A 22,237-nucleotide genomic window follows, 5' to 3' on the forward strand; every position below is an offset into this window, starting at 1 on the left:
GCCCTCCGAACAAGGAGTGTAGAGAATAGCGGTTAGAACACAGAACACAATAAATTTATTGGCTTATGTCAATTCACCTCTTGTTCTTCTCCTTAACTTCACTCTCACTGAACCGACCGAAAACAATCCCTCATCTCGAGTCGTCTCCTGATCTCACCTCACAATACTTAGTCCACTCTCACTGAACAAGTCGAAGTGTATCAAATAGGCATAGATACTGCTAACGCCCTCTATGTCCTTCTTGAAGTTCATAGAATTAGTCTGGCGCTTAATGTGATATGACTCTAAGAAACATCTCTTCCTAGTGTTCAACTCCCACTCCAAAACATCAGCCGAATCGTAACCCATCACGTGATCCTCTAATCTGACATGGTCAGCAAGAGCACAAATCTTGTTCGGGTTTTTTGTATCGCTCTTATGCTGAGAAATCCTCTGTTTCCTACACCCCTTAACTAAGTGATATTTGTATGAATATTGGGAAATTATCAAACTTATATATCAGCATGGGGTTCTATGCAGAGGTACAACGGTTATATGGAAGAGAGATGACTCAAAAATTAAAGACCTGGTCATCCTATAACATCAAGTTAGCATCGGCACGAAATAGAAGAATTTTCCTCCTTGAATGCAAGAGACGAGGAGTTTTTCCCAAACACATGTCTGACAACTTTGGCTGTCTGTATGGCTCGGCGACAGACTCTGTGTCATCCAGGCAAGTGCAGACAATGAAGGAGAAGACACTTCGGTTAGTCCTTCAGTTCGAAATAATGGTTACTGTCACCAAGATAACAAGAATGGAGGCTGACTCGTCCAGACTGTGGCAGAGTTTGAGTGTTTCCTTTCCACAAGAAATGTTGGGTCGTTTTTTGTCCTATCAGAACAGAACGTATGACAGACGGTTTGCCCTGATCAAGGAGAGAAACCTGAGAAAGGTGAGAGCTTTGTCAGAGGATGTTTTAAGTAGAGTTAGACCTCAAGAAAGGTGGGTTAAGAATATTAGTACGACAGATGTTCCATCTAGAGCACTGGTTCTTAACCGGTGGTCCGCGGACCACTGGTGGTCCCTGGAAGCATCCGAAGTGGTCCGCGAAGCCATCCGACAGGACATAGGGTTGAACCAGACTGAAGAGCACTTATTGATTTTAATTATTTTATATTAGTTTTCTAGAAAAATGCCACCAAAACGAAAATATGACGGCTTTCATATTGAACTGGGTTTCTTCAATAGAAAAAATAGGGAGACTAGACCCCAATGATCCCTCTTTTCAAGGACATATTTATGCGAGCAGGGGTTTTCGATTCTACTGATAATTAAAAACAAGCATCGAAATCGGTTTTATGCCAGTGCCGACATGCCAGTTTGGCATTAAGTACCTAGCACTGAACCAAGTATTTATAAATAGGTGAAGAGTATGCAGTGAAAAAAAGCGCATTGAAATAATAAAGTTTCTGTTTATTTATCTGCTTAAAAATGCAAATATAAAATACTGTTGGCTCTGAATGATTGTTGGCGTGTTTCGTTCATTCAAATTTATAACTACAACAACCTTGTTTATTCATTTACAAAAATAGACATCTACGTACTTAGGCCCGTTTGCACCAATCCCCCTTAAAATCAGTACTTAACTTAGCGTAGTTTAAAGTTAATGAACGCTTAATTTTATTGTCAGTTGCACGATTGCGGCTTAACAGAATCTTAAGTAAGGGACCCTTAAGTTTTCATATCTAGTGATATTTCCGTTTTTTTATTTTGGTGCAACTTCATTCTAGTCTAATAAAGCCTTTTCATTGGTTGACCGGTTGCCGATGATCGTTATCATTTCATTAACTTAACTTTATTATCCTGTCAGTCAGTGTCAAGTAAACTATTACACCAGGTAAGAAAATCAAATCATTAATGATGCCACAGATTCAATAATCAACAAAATGAAAACATTATTGAAGCCAACTGAGAAAACACTTCATAATTAAGTCGGAAATCGTTTCACGAATTGGGACTTGAATATTTCTGTGGCATCATTAATGATTTGATTTTCTTACCTGGTAATCTGATTAGAGATATGTACGTATTTGGACTTCTTGGAGATTTCTATCGATCAAGTGTTACCGCATGTTATTGGAAATACTGCAAACTATATCGAAGATAATTTAGATTGAGTTTCAGCAAGATTGAGCTCCTTCGCAATACGCTTTGTTTGTTCGACATCTTGATTAAAGATTTCTATGTCAGTGGATTGGAGGAAGGAAGCCACAGTCATGGTTGTTTTGAAGCTCAAAATGTCGATTTTCCACAAAAAAACACAAGTGCCATGAAAACACCACTTCATTTTCAAATACTTAGTTGAGAATATTTCGAGAACTAATGCATAAAATGAAAAAACAATTACTGTGCTGAATTCAGTATAAAAATACCTTTCAAATGAGGTATCACTCACCCCATCTTCCCTATTCAAAAATTGGGGGTGAGGGTTGTAGTAGCAAGGGTTGAAGCGCTATGCGTCCGTAACCTACATCTTAAGTTGTCTCCCTCGAAACAGAAATCGACCTGTCCGAGCATTTCTATCGAAAAAATTTATTTCGTCTGTAATCTCGTCTGTTTCGTTTTCAAATGGCCACCCTGTATTATCATCAAAGAGTGACAACTTTTTGTTGCTGAATTAGCATTATGATTGATAATGAAATGGATTGTCAAATAAAAGGTACTTGACGTTATTAGAAAAACCACAGCAGTTCTGCAGCCAGTTTATGAGTTCAACAAATTATTTTAGGTTAGAATCCCGCCCTTAAATACCTAAGTGGTCATTACAGGAGCGCTTAAATTTAAGCCTAGCTTTAGCCATTTAAACGTCACTTTACAGTTGGTGCAACGTTATTTAAGTTAAGGGTTCATTTTAAGGGACACTTAACACTAAGTGCGTTTGATGCAAACGGGTCTCAATATTGCCTCCGAACAGTTGGTGGTCCGTGACAAGACAACAATTTTGTCAAATGGTCCCTGATCACTAAAAGGTTAAGAACCACTGATCTAGAGTCCTCGATTTTCTGGCCCTTGGTCCAAAATTCAGTATAGATATCCCTATGAAGCACATTTCGTTACAGAGACTCCTGTCAGATGTCGAATACACTATCAATATAAACGACTCACTTACCGAGGAGGGAAAGGATGTGAAGCGTTCCTTGGCTGCTAACATTGTAACCAATTATATGAAACCCAATAAACAAGTGAAGAACATATTTCAAAGAGAGTTCTTTCATTGCAAGAGGTACCTAAGAGAACATTCTGAATTGCTAGTTTTGAAATCAGACAAGGGTAATGTCACAGTCGTGATGGACAGATCTCAATATATGGAACTATCCAATAACATACTTCTCGACCACAAGTATTATGAGATATTACCCAGAGACCCTACCACAACGATACAAAAAAAGTGCAACTCATTCATCAAGAAGATGGTAACAGATGGCCACATCACACAGAACCAGGGAAAACTCATGTACAACTATAGCTCGGTTCCTGCTAGGTTTTATGGTTTACCTAAAGTGCATAAACCTACGTTATCACTGAGACCCATCATTTCTTCGATCAATACACCCACCTCTAGACTGTCGGTTTTCATATCTGAAATTCTGTCTAGCTATCTCTCTGCCAACAGGAGCAGCTATTTTGTCGAGGATTCCTTCTCCTTTTCAGAATTCATCGACGGATTCCAGTTACCAGAGGGTTATGTACTCATAAGCCTGGATGTTGTGTCTCTATTTAGTAATATAAGTGTTGAACTGGCTGTCTTAGCAGTGGAGACAAGATGGGAAGCAATTGGTGAGCATACTTCCTTACCAAAAAATGAATTCATCTCAATTGTAAGATTCCTGTTCGCGTCAAATTATTTCACCTTCAATGGGAGAATTTACAAACAAGTTCTTGGATCCCCAATGGGCTCCAATTTTAGCCCGTCTATTGCTGAAGTAGTAATGGACTTCATTGTGGATTGTATCCTCGGTGATATACCTTTCATTATTCCATTCTTAAAGAAATATGTAGACGACCTGATAGCTGCAGTCCCTGAAGATAAGGTAGCCTTCATTCGTGACAGATTTAATAGACAACATGAGTGTATAAAGTTTACTGTTGAGGAGGAGACTGACATGAGCGTTTCTTTCCTAGACACTAAGGTAATGAGAACACCTCAAAACAGATTAATGCTAGATTGGTATAGGAAACCTAGCAGTTCGGGAAGATATTTGCATTTCTGCTCGAATCATCCCCATAGGCAGAAAGTCAACATGGTTCTAGGTTTAAAAAACCGAATACAGAAGATTGCCCACCCCACCTTGAGACATAACAACCTAAAAATATTGTTCGGTTTGATGCGTGAGAATGGTTACCCTGAGGGATTACTGAAGAGATTAATCTACAACGCCACTCCTTCTGGACAGCCACAGAACGGAGACAGTGGCGCATCCACCAGTAATACACAAATGAGGACAATTTACTCATCCATCCCCTACGTTAGAGGTATGACTCATGCCTTAGTTAACCTCTTAAAAACCCCCAACCTTCATGTTGTCTCAAGATCGGAGTTCAGAATTGATAGATTATACAGTCGTACCAAAGATAGAATAGACGTGGGAAAGATGAGTGGGGTAGTTTATCGTATTCCTTGTTCAATGTGTGACAAAGTGTATGTGGGTCAAACGTCACAGCAACTGAAACAGAGGATTTCTCAGCATAAGAGCGATACAAAAAACCCGAACAAGATTTGTGCTCTTGCTGACCATGTCAGATTAGAGGATCACGTGATGGGTTACGATTCGGCTGATGTTTTGGAGTGGGAGTTGAACACTAGGAAGAGATGTTTCTTAGAGTCATATCACATTAAGCGCCAGACTAATTCTATGAACTTCAAGAAGGACATAGAGGGCGTTAGCAGTATCTATGCCTATTTGATACACTTCGACTTGTTCAGTGAGAGTGGACTAAGTATTGTGAGGTGAGATCAGGAGACGACTCGAGATGAGGGATTGTTTTCGGTCGGTTCAGTGAGAGTGAAGTTGACCCAGATAAATGTTCATTTCTGACATTTCAGTGAGAGTGAAGTTAAGGAGAAGAACAAGAGGTGAATTGACATAAGCCAATAAATTTATTGTGTTCTGTGTTCTAACCGCTATTCTCTACACTCCTTGTTCGGAGGGCTGTCTGTTTTTACAATAGATGTACAATTTCAAGTAATAAAGACTATTTCTTTTATAAGCAGAACGTTTATTCTTCGAAGCTCTACAATTTTACTGCTCTAGACAAAATCTTGTGAACTCTCCTCTTTTTTTTTTTTATTGTATCTATAGCAACTGAACCCTTGATACTACGATCTTGCATTAGAAAACGGAACATTCTCCCACCTTGCTATTTTATAAACTTTCATGAAATAGCAACATTCGTTTGAACAATTAAAAACTACAAATGACAAAGTTAACCCGAACATTTTTTGACTGTTTGACAACCTTTTCGAGTTCTGAATATTCGACTCAAAATGTTATCTGCTCTTTCTGATACCTGAGTTTCATGCTCTTTATCTTTGATATTGGATATTTCTGTTTCTTCCTCATACGAGTCTAATTCTAATGGAAAAATTCTTTGAACTGACCGAAGAATTTCTCCTGCACTTGTACGTAAACGTACCAATCTTACCGAACCATCCTTACCAGGAAATAATTCCGTAACACAAGCTAATGGCCAATCTCCTCTTTTGGAATTATCATTTCCAACCAATACAACCTCCCCAACTTTCAACTGTCTCACGGATTGTGTTTTGAAACGATGTTTCAATTGACCAAGATACTCAATTCGAAACCTTTTCCTCAGTTGTTCACCTAACTTTTGCCTGTATTTTGCACGTCTGGTCAATTTACTACACTCGACAACATCGCAATCGTTAACACCAATTTCCTTTATATCTTGAATGAACATAGCTGGAGTCAAAGGACATAAATCGTCAACAGAATCAGACAAAAAAGTTATAGGTCTACTATTAATTACTGCTTCACAATCACACAATACTGTAAACATTTCTTCGAAGTTCAAAGAAGCCTTTCCTAGAGTTCTACGTAATAAATTTTTCAATATACGAATCAACCTTTCCCAAAATCCACCCCACCAAGGAGCAGCTGGAGGATTAAACTTCCATATGATCCTCTCCAAAGAACAAAATTTTGTCACAATGGACCAATCCAAACTCTTGAACATATTATAAGCTCCTACAAAATTAGTCCCATTGTCAGAATAAATAATTTTTGGACGACCCCTTCTAGCAATAAAACGACGAAGAGATTGTATGAATATTTCGGTCGAAAGAGATGTTAACAATTCCAGGTGAATTGCTCGATATACGGCACAGGTGAAAACAGCAATCCAAGCTTTCCGGCCGTCTCTCAAATGGACAGGTCCAGTTAGATCAATTCCGATCACCTCAAAAACCGAAACATCCCTAACACGATCTTCAGGTAGTGCACTAGGTAGTGTTTCCAATCTTTTACTCATAAACCTTTTACATATCACACATTTGGAAATAACCGATCTCACCGTTTTACGTCCACCAATAATCCAATATTTTTCTCTCAGCCGACACAACAATCCTTGAACACCTACGTGGCAAGCTCTTTCATGTTCTTCGCGTATCAATCTCACTACTAAGGGATGCTTGGGAAGAACAATTGGATACCGAAAGTCAAAACTATCTTCAAGATTTACCAACTTAGTTCTTATTCTCAAAACACCCGATTCATCCTTAAAAGGAAACAAACTCTTTATAGCATCATTCAAAGTACTAAATGAATCATGCTGAATCAATCTAAAAATAACCAATTCTGCATCATTTATCTCTTCAACTGATAAAAATCCACAATGTTTATCGTTAGGGTACCTACAATTATGAAGGAATCTTCTAATCCACCCCAACATGTAGACTGTTTTGTGGAATACTGAAAAATATTTATAATACCAGTCATCAGTATTGCTATTAACAACGCAAGAAATGGTAAACTTTTTCTTCTCTCGTGCTACTAACTCCTCGTCATAGCAGAAACTATCTGTTGGCCAATAACTTGCTGAATACCTCAACCATTCAGGTCCCTCCCACCATGCAGAATCTAACAATTTTTTAGCTGTGCATCCTCTGGAAGGTAAATCAGCAGGATTCATAGACCCTGGAACAAATCTCCATTGTTCCTTTGAAGAAACTTTCAAAATTTCATCGACTCTGTTACGAACAAATATAGCCCACTGTTGGTCTTGTCTAATCCAACCTAATACTGTAGAAGAATCTGTCCAAAAATAATATTCAGCATCATGGAAAACATTCGATTCATATAAATTTCTAACTAGACTCGATCCAATCGTCGCCGCAATGAGTTCTAAACGCGGTATAGACATCTTTTTCAAAGGAGCAACTTTGGACTTAGCTTGAAGCAACTGAACAACAACGCCCGATTCCGTCTGAATTCGCAAGAAGGAAACAGCAGCATAAGAAGATTGAGATGCATCACAAAATATATGAATTTCTAGTTTCAACCATCTGCTATTCTTGTAAGCTGAAAAGTATCGAGGGATTCTTATTGAAGACAAATATGATATTCCTTCGAACCACTTCAGAAATTCACTCTTGATTGATCCATCCAACTCATCATCCCAACCAATTTTCTCTTTCCATGTGAGCTGTAACAACAATTTGGGGTAAACAGTTACGGGACAAGTAAAACCAATAGGGTCAAATACTCTATGTGCTATCGATAAAATAGTTCTTTTAGTTATTTTCTCAAACTTCAGATTGCCCCAGTTACTGGAATTTATGGCTAATGTATCTTCCTCTCTATCCCATAGTAAACCAAGTACATTAGTAATACTGTCGATTCTATCAGATGGGTAAAAAGAACTATTATGCTCCCACCCTCGCAAATCAAATTTAGCTTTACTCATTATATCTTTAGCTCTCGAAATGAAATTCAAAAGTTCCTCCTCACTATCTACACTGGTTACACAGTTATCAACGTAGAAACTATTCATGAGCTTTTCTATAACATAACATGAAAAGGAACACTTGTCTCTCAAAGAAATCTCCAATTCTTTCTGTAAATGGTATTGAATTACAGCACCTAAAAGAAATGGGCTACTTATTACTCCAAACACTACTCGACGATGCCTGAACACACATAAGTTACCATCAGGTTCCTTCCACAAAAATCTTAAATAATCCCGTTCAGACTCACTCAAACCTATCTGAAGGAATGCCTTTTTAATATCAGCAACAACACCGTATTTTCTAAATCTGAATCGGAATAAAATTGAAGGAATCTGCTCAATTAAATTCATGCCCTTTTCCAAACAACTATTCAAAGAAGGACTGTGTTTCTCATGCGCAGATGCATCAAAAACTGGTCGAACTGGAGTAGTACTATTCATCTTCAATACTGGCCTGTGAGGTAAATAATGACCACTAATACCAGTCTCCCCGTGGAAAACTTTTTCAATGATACCTTCAGACAACCAATCTTTGAACACATCTTCATACTTTGAGTAATACCCATCTTTCATCAGCTTACTAATTGTAAAATTGAGTCTACGAACAGCCAATTTGTAATTTGATGGAAGCGGTGGATGTCCTTCGATCCAAGGAAGATGAACAACATATCTACCATCAGATTCAACTGCTACAGTTTCTTTAAAATGCCTCAATGCTGCTTGCTCCATCTCTTCTCTAGATTTTGATTCAACTGGATCCCTAATACCTAAAATATCCAAATCCCATAAATCCTTGATTTTCAAATCATCTACAAGCATTGAAGTACTATACATAACATTACCAGTTGAAGTTTGATCGAAATTTGAAACATTATTTTTTCCCATCAGAGTCCAACCCAAAAACGTTTCAATTGCTGTAATTCCTGAAGGTAACTGAATAATTTTACCTGTCAATAATTTACCAGCAACATCTGCCCCTATTAAAATTTCTACTTCGAGTGCCTCATCGTCCCTTATGATCACATCATTATTCAATAAATTTTCTACTAGAGAACTTTGACACACGGAACCGATTCTACCACAAATTCTCTCCTGGTCTAAAGTAAGGAAATTGCAAAAATATTTTCTATCCAAATCGCACAAAAATATTCGATATGAATTGTGACTGCTTTCACCTGTATTCAAACCCCCAAATAAACAGTGAATAATTGTTTCCTCACACTGAACTGGTAATCCTAATTCTTTCGCTGTACGTTTCAAGACATAAGATCTTTGAGAACCTGTATCAATTAAAACTCTGCCTCGGCGTTCAAACCCCTTACTTCCTCTGAGAATAACTACGAGTGTTTGTAAAAAAACTCTCGTTGTTCGAGTGAGACTAGTCAATGAATTTTCCTTACAAGCACTAGACTCGTTCGTTGGAAGTTTTGAATTAACGTCTGTCATTGGACACATCACCAAGTAATGCCTTTTTCGACATTTTTCACATCTCATGTGAACTTTACATTTCTTGGCAGTATGACCACGTCTGAGACATATGAAACAGTATCCCTTTTTTAAAATGAGCTGTTTTTTATCAGAAAGAGAAATACCTTGTGAATTCGAACATTCAAAACTCTTATGCTCTGAACGTCCGCAAAAAATACAAGAAACAACTTCGTTATTTGTGGTCACGAGTTCAGAAGCTGTATATGGAGTTGCTTTGTTGTTTTCTGTCGTCATCATCTTCTTCTGTTCCTTCGCCCTGGCAGATCCTACTCCTGACTTCGCCATTGAAACTTTCTCTTCATTCTCAACTTCATTCCTTATAAAATCCATAAGTTTCTTCACTTTGTCTTGAGATTTCGCTGCCGCTGTATCTGCCGAATACGAACGCTGCCATATCCGCAAGAGCTCCTCAGGAAGACAGGATTCTACCAATGGAAATAACATGGCTGAACATTTATCTGATGTGATTCCCAGTGATTCAAGAGCTCTCAACTGACATTCCAACTTGTCATATAACATTGACAGGGACTTTGTGTTTGATGTTAGTAATCCTATCAAATCTCTTATATATAATTCAATAAGGAGTTCTTCTCTTCCGAACCGGGACTTCAGAGCCTCAATTGCCTTAGGATAATTCTCGAAGGTGGGTGGAAAACTCTCCACGACAGTTCTTGCTCTTGACTTAGGTATTGTCGATAGAATTAGGTACTGAAATTTCTCCTCATTGTCCATGGTGGGATCTTCATCTAGTTTCTTAAATAATCCCCAAAAATGCAGCCAATCTCGAATATCACCACCAAACTTTTTCAACTCTATCTGTGGAAGCTTAAATTTTCTTTGGAGCGTACCAACTTCGCCTTCTGAGGAAGATATTTCGCGAACCTTTTCTGTGGAAGATGAAAATCTTTCTTTTATAACATTGAATTTCAATGAATATTCTTCCACACTATCACAGTCTGTTTCAATATCGGTGTCACTCATATTTTCTTCTATCATGAAGTTAAACACCTCCTTGTCTAAGGTCCTGATCTCTTCATATTTACTCTCCAGAACTTGAAAAGCCGCTTTAACTTCATCACTATTAAAATTCCCATTGGAAATCCGGCTTTCAATATTATTGTAGATTTTTGTGAAAATTCTTCGGTGTACTGTTCTTGCTTTCTTTGCCTTATCCATAATTCTTACTTGAATGTGTGTCTTGAATGTGTCCTGTCACGGTCGCCAAAAATGTACAATTTCAAGTAATAAAGACTATTTCTTTTATAAGCAGAACGTTTATTCTTCGAAGCTCTACAATTTTACTGCTCTAGACAAAATCTTGTGAACTCTCCTCTTTTTTTTTTTTATTGTATCTATAGCAACTGAACCCTTGATACTACGATCTTGCATTAGAAAACGGAACAATAGATATAATTTATGTATGCAATTCATTGCCGTTAGATGTTCTGCCCGTTTTATCGTTGCCCTGGATCAATGTAAACTTTTAAGATCTTTGTATCATCTTTGTAATTCGGTATGTTCAACTTGTTTTTTTCACTCCATGACTGTTGATGATTGTCCCCTTTTTTTTAGAGTCCTGAAGAAGACCCCAATCCGGGTCGAAACGTAGACCTATGAATTAAAGAAGAAATTTCAATAGTTATTTTGATCTTTTTCCTACACCCCTTAACTAAGTGATATTTGTATGAATATTGGGAAATTATCAAACTTATATATCAGCATGGGGTTCTATGCAGAGGTACAACGGTTATATGGAAGAGAGATGACTCAAAAATTAAAGACCTGGTCATCCTATAGCATCGGCACGAAATAGAAGAATTTTCCTCCTTGAATGCAAGAGACGAGGAGTTTTTCCCAAACACATGTCTGACAACTTTGGCTGTCTGTATGGCTCGGCGACAGACTCTGTGTCATCCAGGCAAGTGCAGACAATGAAGGAGAAGACACTTCGGTTAGTCCTTCAGTTCGAAATAATGGTTACTGTCACCAAGATAACAAGAATGGAGGCTGACTCGTCCAGACTGTGGCAGAGTTTGAGTGTTTCCTTTCCACAAGAAATGTTGGGTCGTTTTTTGTCCTATCAGAACAGAACGTATGACAGACGGTTTGCCCTGATCAAGGAGAGAAACCTGAGAAAGGTGAGAGCTTTGTCAGAGGATGTTTCAAGTAGAGTTAGACCTCAAGAAAGGTGGGTTAAGAATATTAGTACGACAGATGTTCCATCTAGAGTCCTCGATTTTCTGGCCCTTGGTCCAAAATTCAGTATAGATATCCCTATGAAGCACATTTCGTTACAGAGACTCCTGTCAGATGTCGAATACACTATCAATATAAACGACTCACTTACCGAGGAGGGAAAGGATGTGAAGCGTTCCTTGGCTGCTAACATTGTAACCAATTATATGAAACCCAATAAACAAGTGAAGAACATATTTCAAAGAGAGTTCTTTCATTGCAAGAGGTACCTAAGAGAACATTCTGAATTGCTAGTTTTGAAATCAGACAAGGGTAATGTCACAGTCGTGATGGACAGATCTCAATATATGGAACTATCCAATAACATACTTCTCGACCACAAGTATTATGAGATATTACCCAGAGACCCTACCACAACGATACAAAAAAAGTGCAACTCATTCATCAAGAAGATGGTAACAGATGGCCACATCACACAGAACCAGGGAAAACTCATGTACAACTATAGCTCGGTTCCTGCTAGGTTTTATGGTTTACCTAAAGTGCATAAACCTACGTTATCACTGAGACCCATCATTTCTTCGATCAATACACCCACCTCTAGACTGTCGGTTTTCATATCTGAAATTCTGTCTAGCTATCTCTCTGCCAACAGGAGCAGCTATTTTGTCGAGGATTCCTTCTCCTTTTCAGAATTCATCGACGGATTCCAGTTACCAGAGGGTTATGTACTCATAAGCCTGGATGTTGTGTCTCTATTTAGTAATATAAGTGTTGAACTGGCTGTCTTAGCAGTGGAGACAAGATGGGAAGCAATTGGTGAGCATACTTCCTTACCAAAAAATGAATTCATCTCAATTGTAAGATTCCTGTTCGCGTCAAATTATTTCACCTTCAATGGGAGAATTTACAAACAAGTTCTTGGATCCCCAATGGGCTCCAATTTTAGCCCGTCTATTGCTGAAGTAGTAATGGACTTCATTGTGGATTGTATCCTCGGTGATATACCTTTCATTATTCCATTCTTAAAGAAATATGTAGACGACCTGATAGCTGCAGTCCCTGAAGATAAGGTAGCCTTCATTCGTGACAGATTTAATAGACAACATGAGTGTATAAAGTTTACTGTTGAGGAGGAGACTGACATGAGCGTTTCTTTCCTAGACACTAAGGTAATGAGAACACCTCAAAACAGATTAATGCTAGATTGGTATAGGAAACCTAGCAGTTCGGGAAGATATTTGCATTTCTGCTCGAATCATCCCCATAGGCAGAAAGTCAACATGGTTCTAGGTTTAAAAAACCGAATACAGAAGATTGCCCACCCCACCTTGAGACATAACAACCTAAAAATATTGTTCGGTTTGATGCGTGAGAATGGTTACCCTGAGGGATTACTGAAGAGATTAATCTACAACGCCACTCCTTCTGGACAGCCACAGAACGGAGACAGTGGCGCATCCACCAGTAATACACAAATGAGGACAATTTACTCATCCATCCCCTACGTTAGAGGTATGACTCATGCCTTAGTTAACCTCTTAAAAACCCCCAACCTTCATGTTGTCTCAAGATCGGAGTTCAGAATTGATAGATTATACAGTCGTACCAAAGATAGAATAGACGTGGGAAAGATGAGTGGGGTAGTTTATCGTATTCCTTGTTCAATGTGTGACAAAGTGTATGTGGGTCAAACGTCACAGCAACTGAAACAGAGGATTTCTCAGCATAAGAGCGATACAAAAAACCCGAACAAGATTTGTGCTCTTGCTGACCATGTCAGATTAGAGGATCACGTGATGGGTTACGATTCGGCTGATGTTTTGGAGTGGGAGTTGAACACTAGGAAGAGATGTTTCTTAGAGTCATATCACATTAAGCGCCAGACTAATTCTATGAACTTCAAGAAGGACATAGAGGGCGTTAGCAGTATCTATGCCTATTTGATACACTTCGACTTGTTCAGTGAGAGTGGACTAAGTATTGTGAGGTGAGATCAGGAGACGACTCGAGATGAGGGATTGTTTTCGGTCGGTTCAGTGAGAGTGAAGTTGACCCAGATAAATGTTCATTTCTGACATTTCAGTGAGAGTGAAGTTAAGGAGAAGAACAAGAGGTGAATTGACATAAGCCAATAAATTTATTGTGTTCTGTGTTCTAACCGCTATTCTCTACACTCCTTGTTCGGAGGGCTGTCTGTTTTTACAATAGATATAATTTATGTATGCAATTCATTGCCGTTAGATGTTCTGCCCGTTTTATCGTTGCCCTGGATCAATGTAAACTTTTAAGATCTTTGTATCATCTTTGTAATTCGGTATGTTCAACTTGTTTTTTTCACTCCATGACTGTTGATGATTGTCCCCTTTTTTTTAGAGTCCTGAAGAAGACCCCAATCCGGGTCGAAACGTAGACCTATGAATTAAAGAAGAAATTTCAATAGTTATTTTGATCTTTTTCCTACACCCCTTAACTAAGTGATATTTGTATGAATATTGGGAAATTATCAAACTTATATATCAGCATGGGGTTCTATGCAGAGGTACAACGGTTATATGGAAGAGAGATGACTCAAAAATTAAAGACCTGGTCATCCTATAACATCAAGTTAGCATCGGCACGAAATAGAAGAATTTTCCTCCTTGAATGCAAGAGACGAGGAGTTTTTCCCAAACACATGTCTGACAACTTTGGCTGTCTGTATGGCTCGGCGACAGACTCTGTGTCATCCAGGCAAGTGCAGACAATGAAGGAGAAGACACTTCGGTTAGTCCTTCAGTTCGAAATAATGGTTACTGTCACCAAGATAACAAGAATGGAGGCTGACTCGTCCAGACTGTGGCAGAGTTTGAGTGTTTCCTTTCCACAAGAAATGTTGGGTCGTTTTTTGTCCTATCAGAACAGAACGTATGACAGACGGTTTGCCCTGATCAAGGAGAGAAACCTGAGAAAGGTGAGAGCTTTGTCAGAGGATGTTTCAAGTAGAGTTAGACCTCAAGAAAGGTGGGTTAAGAATATTAGTACGACAGATGTTCCATCTAGAGTCCTCGATTTTCTGGCCCTTGGTCCAAAATTCAGTATAGATATCCCTATGAAGCACATTTCGTTACAGAGACTCCTGTCAGATGTCGAATACACTATCAATATAAACGACTCACTTACCGAGGAGGGAAAGGATGTGAAGCGTTCCTTGGCTGCTAACATTGTAACCAATTATATGAAACCCAATAAACAAGTGAAGAACATATTTCAAAGAGAGTTCTTTCATTGCAAGAGGTACCTAAGAGAACATTCTGAATTGCTAGTTTTGAAATCAGACAAGGGTAATGTCACAGTCGTGATGGACAGATCTCAATATATGGAACTATCCAATAACATACTTCTCGACCACAAGTATTATGAGATATTACCCAGAGACCCTACCACAACGATACAAAAAAAGTGCAACTCATTCATCAAGAAGATGGTAACAGATGGCCACATCACACAGAACCAGGGAAAACTCATGTACAACTATAGCTCGGTTCCTGCTAGGTTTTATGGTTTACCTAAAGTGCATAAACCTACGTTATCACTGAGACCCATCATTTCTTCGATCAATACACCCACCTCTAGACTGTCGGTTTTCATATCTGAAATTCTGTCTAGCTATCTCTCTGCCAACAGGAGCAGCTATTTTGTCGAGGATTCCTTCTCCTTTTCAGAATTCATCGACGGATTCCAGTTACCAGAGGGTTATGTACTCATAAGCCTGGATGTTGTGTCTCTATTTAGTAATATAAGTGTTGAACTGGCTGTCTTAGCAGTGGAGACAAGATGGGAAGCAATTGGTGAGCATACTTCCTTACCAAAAAATGAATTCATCTCAATTGTAAGATTCCTGTTCGCGTCAAATTATTTCACCTTCAATGGGAGAATTTACAAACAAGTTCTTGGATCCCCAATGGGCTCCAATTTTAGCCCGTCTATTGCTGAAGTAGTAATGGACTTCATTGTGGATTGTATCCTCGGTGATATACCTTTCATTATTCCATTCTTAAAGAAATATGTAGACGACCTGATAGCTGCAGTCCCTGAAGATAAGGTAGCCTTCATTCGTGACAGATTTAATAGACAACATGAGTGTATAAAGTTTACTGTTGAGGAGGAGACTGACATGAGCGTTTCTTTCCTAGACACTAAGGTAATGAGAACACCTCAAAACAGATTAATGCTAGATTGGTATAGGAAACCTAGCAGTTCGGGAAGATATTTGCATTTCTGCTCGAATCATCCCCATAGGCAGAAAGTCAACATGGTTCTAGGTTTAAAAAACCGAATACAGAAGATTGCCCACCCCACCTTGAGACATAACAACCTAAAAATATTGTTCGGTTTGATGCGTGAGAATGGTTACCCTGAGGGATTACTGAAGAGATTAATCTACAACGCCACTCCTTCTGGACAGCCACAGAACGGAGACAGTGGCGCATCCACCAGTAATACACAAATGAGGACAATTTACTCATCCATCCCCTACGTTAGAGGTATGACTCATGCCTTAGTTAACCTCTTAAAAACCCCCAACCTTCATGTTGTCTCAAGATCGGAGTTCAGAATTGATAGATTATACAGTCGTACCAAAGATAGAATAGACGTGGGAATGATGAGTGGGGTACTTTATCGTATTCCTTGTTCAATGTGTGACAAAGTGTATGTGGGTCAAACGTCACAGCAACTGAAACAGAGGATTTCTCAGCATAAGAGCGATACAAAAAACCCGAACAAGATTTGTGCTCTTGCTGACCATGTCAGATTAGAGGATCACGTGATGGGTTACGATTCGGCTGATGTTTTGGAGTGGGAGTTGAACACTAGGAAGAGATGTTTCTTAGAGTCATATCACATTAAGCGCCAGACTAATTCTATGAACTTCAAGAAGGACATAGAGGGCGTTAGCAGTATCTATGCCTATTTGATACACTTCGACTTGTTCAGTGAGAGTGGACTAAGTATTGTGAGGTGAGATCAGGAGACGACTCGAGATGAGGGATTGTTTTCGGTCGGTTCAGTGAGAGTGAAGTTGACCCAGATAAATGTTCATTTCTGACATTTCAGTGAGAGTGAAGTTAAGGAGAAGAACAAGAGGTGAATTGACATAAGCCAATAAATTTATTGTGTTCTGTGTTCTAACCGCTTTTCTCTACACTCCTTGTTCGGAGGGCTGTCTGTTTTTACAATAGATATAATTTATGTATGCAATTCATTGCCGTTAGATGTTCTGCCCGTTTTATCGTTGCCCTGGATCAATGTAAACTTTTAAGATCTTTGTATCATCTTTGTAATTCGGTATGTTCAACTTGTTTTTTTCACTCCATGACTGTTGATGATTGTCCCCTTTTTTTTAGAGTCCTGAAGAAGACCCCAATCCGGGTCGAAACGTAGACCTATGAATTAAAGAAGAAATTTCAATAGTTATTTTGATCTTTTTCCTACACCCCTTAACTAAGTGATATTATATATATATATATATATATATATATATATATATATATATATATATATATATATATATATATATATATATATATATATATATATATATATATATATATATATATATATATATATATATATATATATATATATATATATATATATATATATATATATATATATATATATATATATATATATATATATATATATATATATATATATATATATATATATATCATTTTTCTCACAGAGTCACTTTTTGAGACTTTTTTGTAACCGAACCATGTTTTCTGCTGTTGAAAATCCGCAAATCTTAGTAGTTTTCCTGAATTGATGAATGAAGTTCATCCACTCCCCTGGTTCTCCGGAAAATACTGGAAGTTCTTTGCTGAAAGATTGTCGAGCCATAAATTGTTTTATCGTCAGCTCTTCCGCCATATTTTCAGGATTATTAGAATATTTAGGTTTTTGAGAATTAACTACATCTTTGTATTCTGGATTGGGATCGTACGTATTCACCCATTTTTCTACAAAAGACGACTTGCTGGCCACAGATTTTATTTCTTCGTCGTATGAGAGATCGCTAGAGATTCTATATTTCAGTTGTGACATTTTGAATTCAGTTTCTTTATCCAATAATTTCTTTTCGATTTCTGCCAATTTCCGTTCTCTTTCGAGTTCTATTTCTAATAGCTGACATCTTTGGGATTTGCTACTCGAAACTTTGCTGCTTTTCCGGGTTGTGACTGACTTGTTTTGGGAGGTCTCATCCATTTCTTTTTCGGACCTTATGAAAACTCCTTTTTTATTTTCATATGAAGTTCTTTGGATTTTTAGATATATTATTTTCGATGTGTGCTATATAATCAGTAATCTCTTTCAATCAGTTTCTTACATTGTTTACGAAGAACAGAAAAATAAGCATAGTCATCAGCTTTACGGAATTTTTTAAACTTTTTATGAGCTTTAATTTTTTCTTTTGTTAACTTAATTGATGCAGTGGAAAACCAACAGGGAAAACCCCCGGGTCTCATAGATCTCCTCGGGACATACTTCTCTATCACATGATTGAGAATACTATAAAAAGTAGCAACATTAGTATTTACATTTTCACTGTTCATAATCTTCTTCCAATCTACGGTTGAAAGTTCATTGTTTATTTCGGAATAATTAGCATTAAAGAATTTGAACGTTGACATAAAGTTTTTCGGTTTATGCTTATTTATGCTAAGGTTAACACTTATATCTAAGGCAGGATGATGTGGGTCTTCACTGACGAGTGGAGATGAAGAATGCGATATATGGATGTCAATATTAGGAGCCAAAATCAAGTCCAATATTCTCCCATTTTTATTGAGATAACCGTTAAACTGTACTAACGAGTTGTACGCTGTGAAGTTCCGGAAGAAGTTGCATATGCATTTTTGCATATTGTCAGCTATTAGAAATAGAACTCGAAAGAGAACGGAAATTGGCAGAAATCGAAAAGAAATTATTGGATAAAGAAACTGAATTCAAAATGGCACAACTGATACTACCCCTGATCTGATACCTGAAATTATGAAATAATATATCTAAAAATACAAAGAACTTCATATGAAAATAAAAAAGGAGTTTTCATAAGGTCCGAAAAAGAAATGGATGAGACCTCCCAAAACAAGTCAGTCACAACCCGGAAAAGCAGCAAAGTTTCGAGTAGCAAATCCCAAAGATGTCAGCTATTAGAAATAGAACTCGAAAGAGAACGGAAATTGGCAGAAATCGAAAAGAAATTATTGGATAAAGAAACTGAATTCAAAATGGCACAACTGAAATATAGAATCTCTAGCGATCTCTCATACGACGAGGAAATAAAATCTGTGGCCAGCAAGTCGTCTTTTGTAGAAAAATGGGTGAATACGTACGATCCCAATCCAGAATACAAAGATGTAGTTAATTCTCAAAAACCTAAATATTCTAATAATCCTGAAAATATGGCGGAAGAGCTGACGATAAAACAATTTATGGCTCGACAATCTTTCAGCAAAGAACTTCCAGTATTTTCCGGAGAACCAGGGGAGTGGATGAACTTCATTCATCAATTCAGGAAAACTACTAAGATTTGCGGATTTTCAACAGCAGAAAACATGGTTCGGTTACAAAAAAGTCTCAAAGGTAAGGCGGAAGAATTTGTAAGTGCTCTACTAACATTCACACAAGAAGTAGACAGAATAATTGAGACCCTTGGGATGAGATATGGTAGACCAGAAGTTTTTATTCAAGATCTCATTGACTCTGTGAGAACAATGATGATATGAAAGAAGAAAAATTAGACACTGTTTTGGATTTCTCAAGTTCAAAATCTAACAGTAACTATCCAAAGCCTCAACTGCGAGGAGTACTCCCCAAATCCTCAGTTACTGTGCGATGTCGTGAGAAAACTAAGTCCGAACCTGAAATTGGAATGGGGGAGGAAAGTTGTGGAGCTGAAAAAAGAACTCAAGAAGGTTTCTATAATGGAGTTCTCTCAATGGTTAGCTGAAACTAGCGAAACTAGCGTCATGTATGTTGTACCAGAACATGAACAAGAGAGAAGGAAGAAATATGTGTGTTCTACATCTATCCAACAGGAGAAAACAGTTTATAAATGTAAATATTGCAAGAAAGACGGACATAAGGTTGAAAAATGCAATTCCTTCAGGAAAATTGAAATCGATTATCGTTGGAATTGGGCCAGAGAAAACAAAGTATGTTTTACCTGCCTTTCGTCCTCCCATCATACAAAATTCTGTAAAAGTAAAAAAAAGTGCGACGTGAATGGTTGTCTCTTCAAACACAATCCTTTACTTCATAACCAGAACCAGAAAGAAATTCTTATTTGGAAGAGCGAGTCAATCACCACATCAAGAGAAGAGAGAAGAACGAAGTTCTTTTAAGGATAGCCCCCGTTGAACTCACTGGTCCTAAAGGAAAAGTTCTAACATATGCACTTTTCGACGAAGCTTCCACCATTACTATGATCGACGCCAAGTTAGCAGATGAAATTGGTGCGACCGGACCTTGTGAAGCACTGAAGATAAAATGGACAAACAGTATGACCTCTGAGGAGACAGATTCGAAAAGGGTTAATATGCAGATACGCGGAAAAAATGAAGAAACTAATTATCTTCTGAACAATGTCAGAACAGTCAAAAATCTATGTCTTCCGGTTCAGTCAGTTGATATGAAAAGTATGTCACAAAAATTCCGATACCTGCAGAACTTAAAATTATCATCTTTAGTCAATGCACAATCAAGAATTCTTATTAGACAGGATAATATAGACCTAATTATTGCCAGAGAAGTTCACGAAGGAGGGAAAAATGATCCAGTTCTATCAAAGTCAAAATTAGGATGGGTTTTACACGGAAATATCGGCAAAAATTATTTGGGGCGAGTAGACGAAGAATTTTCCTTCTTTGTTATACATCAATATGAAGAATTGGAAGAACTTGTGAAAAATTCATTCAAAATTGACTGTTTAGGAGTGAAATATTATAATAAAGAACAAAATTCGGACGTACTTCGAGCTGAAGCAATTCTAGAAAAAACCACGAGAAGAATTGGTCTAAACAAATGGGAAACTGGCCTCTTGTGGAAAAACGATGATGTCGAATTACCGAACAATAAATTCACTGCTTTGACTAGGCTCAAGTCTATCGAAAGAAAGATGGTTATAAATGAAGCATTTGGAATCGAATATGAAAAGAAAATTGAAGAGTATGTGGAGAAAGGTTATGCTAGAAAATTGTCCTACAGTGAAGTCCAACAAAGAAGCGGACGTAGATGGTTTCTACCACATTTTGCCGTGACCAATAAAAACAAACCAGGCAAAATACGATTCGTTTTCGATGCTGCGGCGAAAACAAATGGTGTTAGTCTAAACGACGTTCTTCTGAAAGGTCCCGATCTGTTGAACTCCCTGCTTGGAGTAATTTTTGAGTTCAGACAAAGAAACATTGCAGTAACAGCAGATATTCAAGAAATGTTTCATAGAGTTTTTATCAGACCAGAAGACAGAAATGCACAACTTTTCCTTTGGAAAGGTAGAGGAACGTATGAAAGAAATCCTGATGTGTACGAAATGGTGGCCATGATATTCGGTGCGGTTCCATCACCAACCTCAGCTCAATTCGTCATGAGGAAGAACGCTGCAGAATTTAAACAATCCTATCCGAAAGCATTCAAAGCCATCACTGAAAGACATTATGTTGATGATTACCTGGATAGCTTCGATACCATCGAGGAGGCAAAGGAGGTGACATCGGATGTAATCGAGGTTCAAAGACGAGGTGGCTTCACAATCAGAAACTGGGCGAGTAATTCCAAAGAAGTTTTGAGAAATATTCCGGAGGAATACAGAAGTAACCATCAAAAAAATATGAATCTCGAAAAAGAAGCAGTTCTACCAACCGAAAGAATTTTAGGTCTTTTCTGGAACCCTAACGAAGATACATTCTCCTTTTCAATTAAATGGAGTGTTAAAAAATCGAGGGTGTTATGATTTTTTAATTAAAGAGTAGTGGACTGTATTGAAAGATAATTGAGTTGGAGATGGTATAAAAACATTTATTAAGTATCATTGACATCCATAAAATGAATATGTCACCTGCATGAAGCTAATACAGTAAAAAGCAACTAATATTAACCACATCTATAAACTCAGAGAGACAATATCCAATTAAAAACAAGAGATGGTCCAGAGCATTTCAAATGAGAAGTCACTTGATGTCAGACTTAGACGTTGAGGAGTTCAATAAATTCAATATCAACACAACGGTTACACAGTGATAGGGCAATCAATTGAAAATTGATTGCGAGAGCCTCCTTTTTCTATCAGAAAACGCGAAGGTTAGAATACTGAATTTTAAAGAGAAGACGCGAGAGTACAGAGAAATAGGCCCGAGGTGAAACTGCAATGTCTAAGTCTGATCATCAACGAGAAATCGATACATTAAATTTGAGTTGATCAATAATGTTAATGTAAGTATGAGCAGAACAAGAGTAGCACAAGTTAAATGAGAAGCACAGAATTAATGAATTTGAGAA

At 37.8% G+C, this 22,237-nt stretch overlaps 5 protein-coding genes across 5 annotated transcripts; 4 read left to right on the top strand and 1 right to left on the bottom strand.

The window, feature by feature from the left end:
- The first annotated feature begins 577 nt into the window (after positions 1-577).
- Positions 578-5,118, top strand: LOC123315349. The gene is made up of 3 exons (XM_044901013.1): positions 578-1,017; positions 3,026-4,988; positions 5,085-5,118. Exons 1-3 carry the CDS (start codon positions 657-659, stop codon positions 5,116-5,118), a joined length of 2,358 nt encoding a protein of 785 aa, XP_044756948.1. The 5' UTR covers positions 578-656.
- A 346-nt stretch (positions 5,119-5,464) lies between these two features.
- LOC123315351 lies at positions 5,465-10,767 on the bottom strand. The gene is made up of 2 exons (XM_044901014.1): positions 9,601-10,767; positions 5,465-8,775 (listed from the first exon to the last, which is right to left on the bottom strand). Exons 1-2 carry the CDS (start codon positions 10,670-10,672, stop codon positions 5,465-5,467), a joined length of 4,383 nt encoding a protein of 1,460 aa, XP_044756949.1. The 5' UTR covers positions 10,673-10,767.
- Positions 10,768-11,358: 591 nt separating this feature from the next.
- Positions 11,359-13,686, top strand: LOC123315353. The gene has a single exon (XM_044901016.1). It carries the CDS (start codon positions 11,359-11,361, stop codon positions 13,684-13,686), a length of 2,328 nt encoding a protein of 775 aa, XP_044756951.1.
- A 794-nt stretch (positions 13,687-14,480) lies between these two features.
- On the top strand, positions 14,481-16,697 carry LOC123315354. Its single transcript, XM_044901018.1, has one exon. The coding sequence runs from the start codon at positions 14,481-14,483 to the stop codon at positions 16,695-16,697; it is 2,217 nt and encodes a 738-aa protein (XP_044756953.1).
- A 2,110-nt stretch (positions 16,698-18,807) lies between these two features.
- LOC123315355 lies at positions 18,808-21,692 on the top strand. Its single transcript, XM_044901019.1, has 3 exons — positions 18,808-19,324; positions 19,505-19,945; positions 20,008-21,692. The coding sequence occupies exons 1-3, from the start codon at positions 18,808-18,810 to the stop codon at positions 21,690-21,692; spliced, it is 2,643 nt and encodes an 880-aa protein (XP_044756954.1).
- Positions 21,693-22,237: the final 545 nt, after the last annotated feature.

This window comes from Coccinella septempunctata, chromosome 6 (genome assembly GCF_907165205.1).
Source record: "Coccinella septempunctata chromosome 6, icCocSept1.1, whole genome shotgun sequence".
NCBI classification, from domain to species: domain Eukaryota; kingdom Metazoa; phylum Arthropoda; class Insecta; order Coleoptera; family Coccinellidae; genus Coccinella; species Coccinella septempunctata.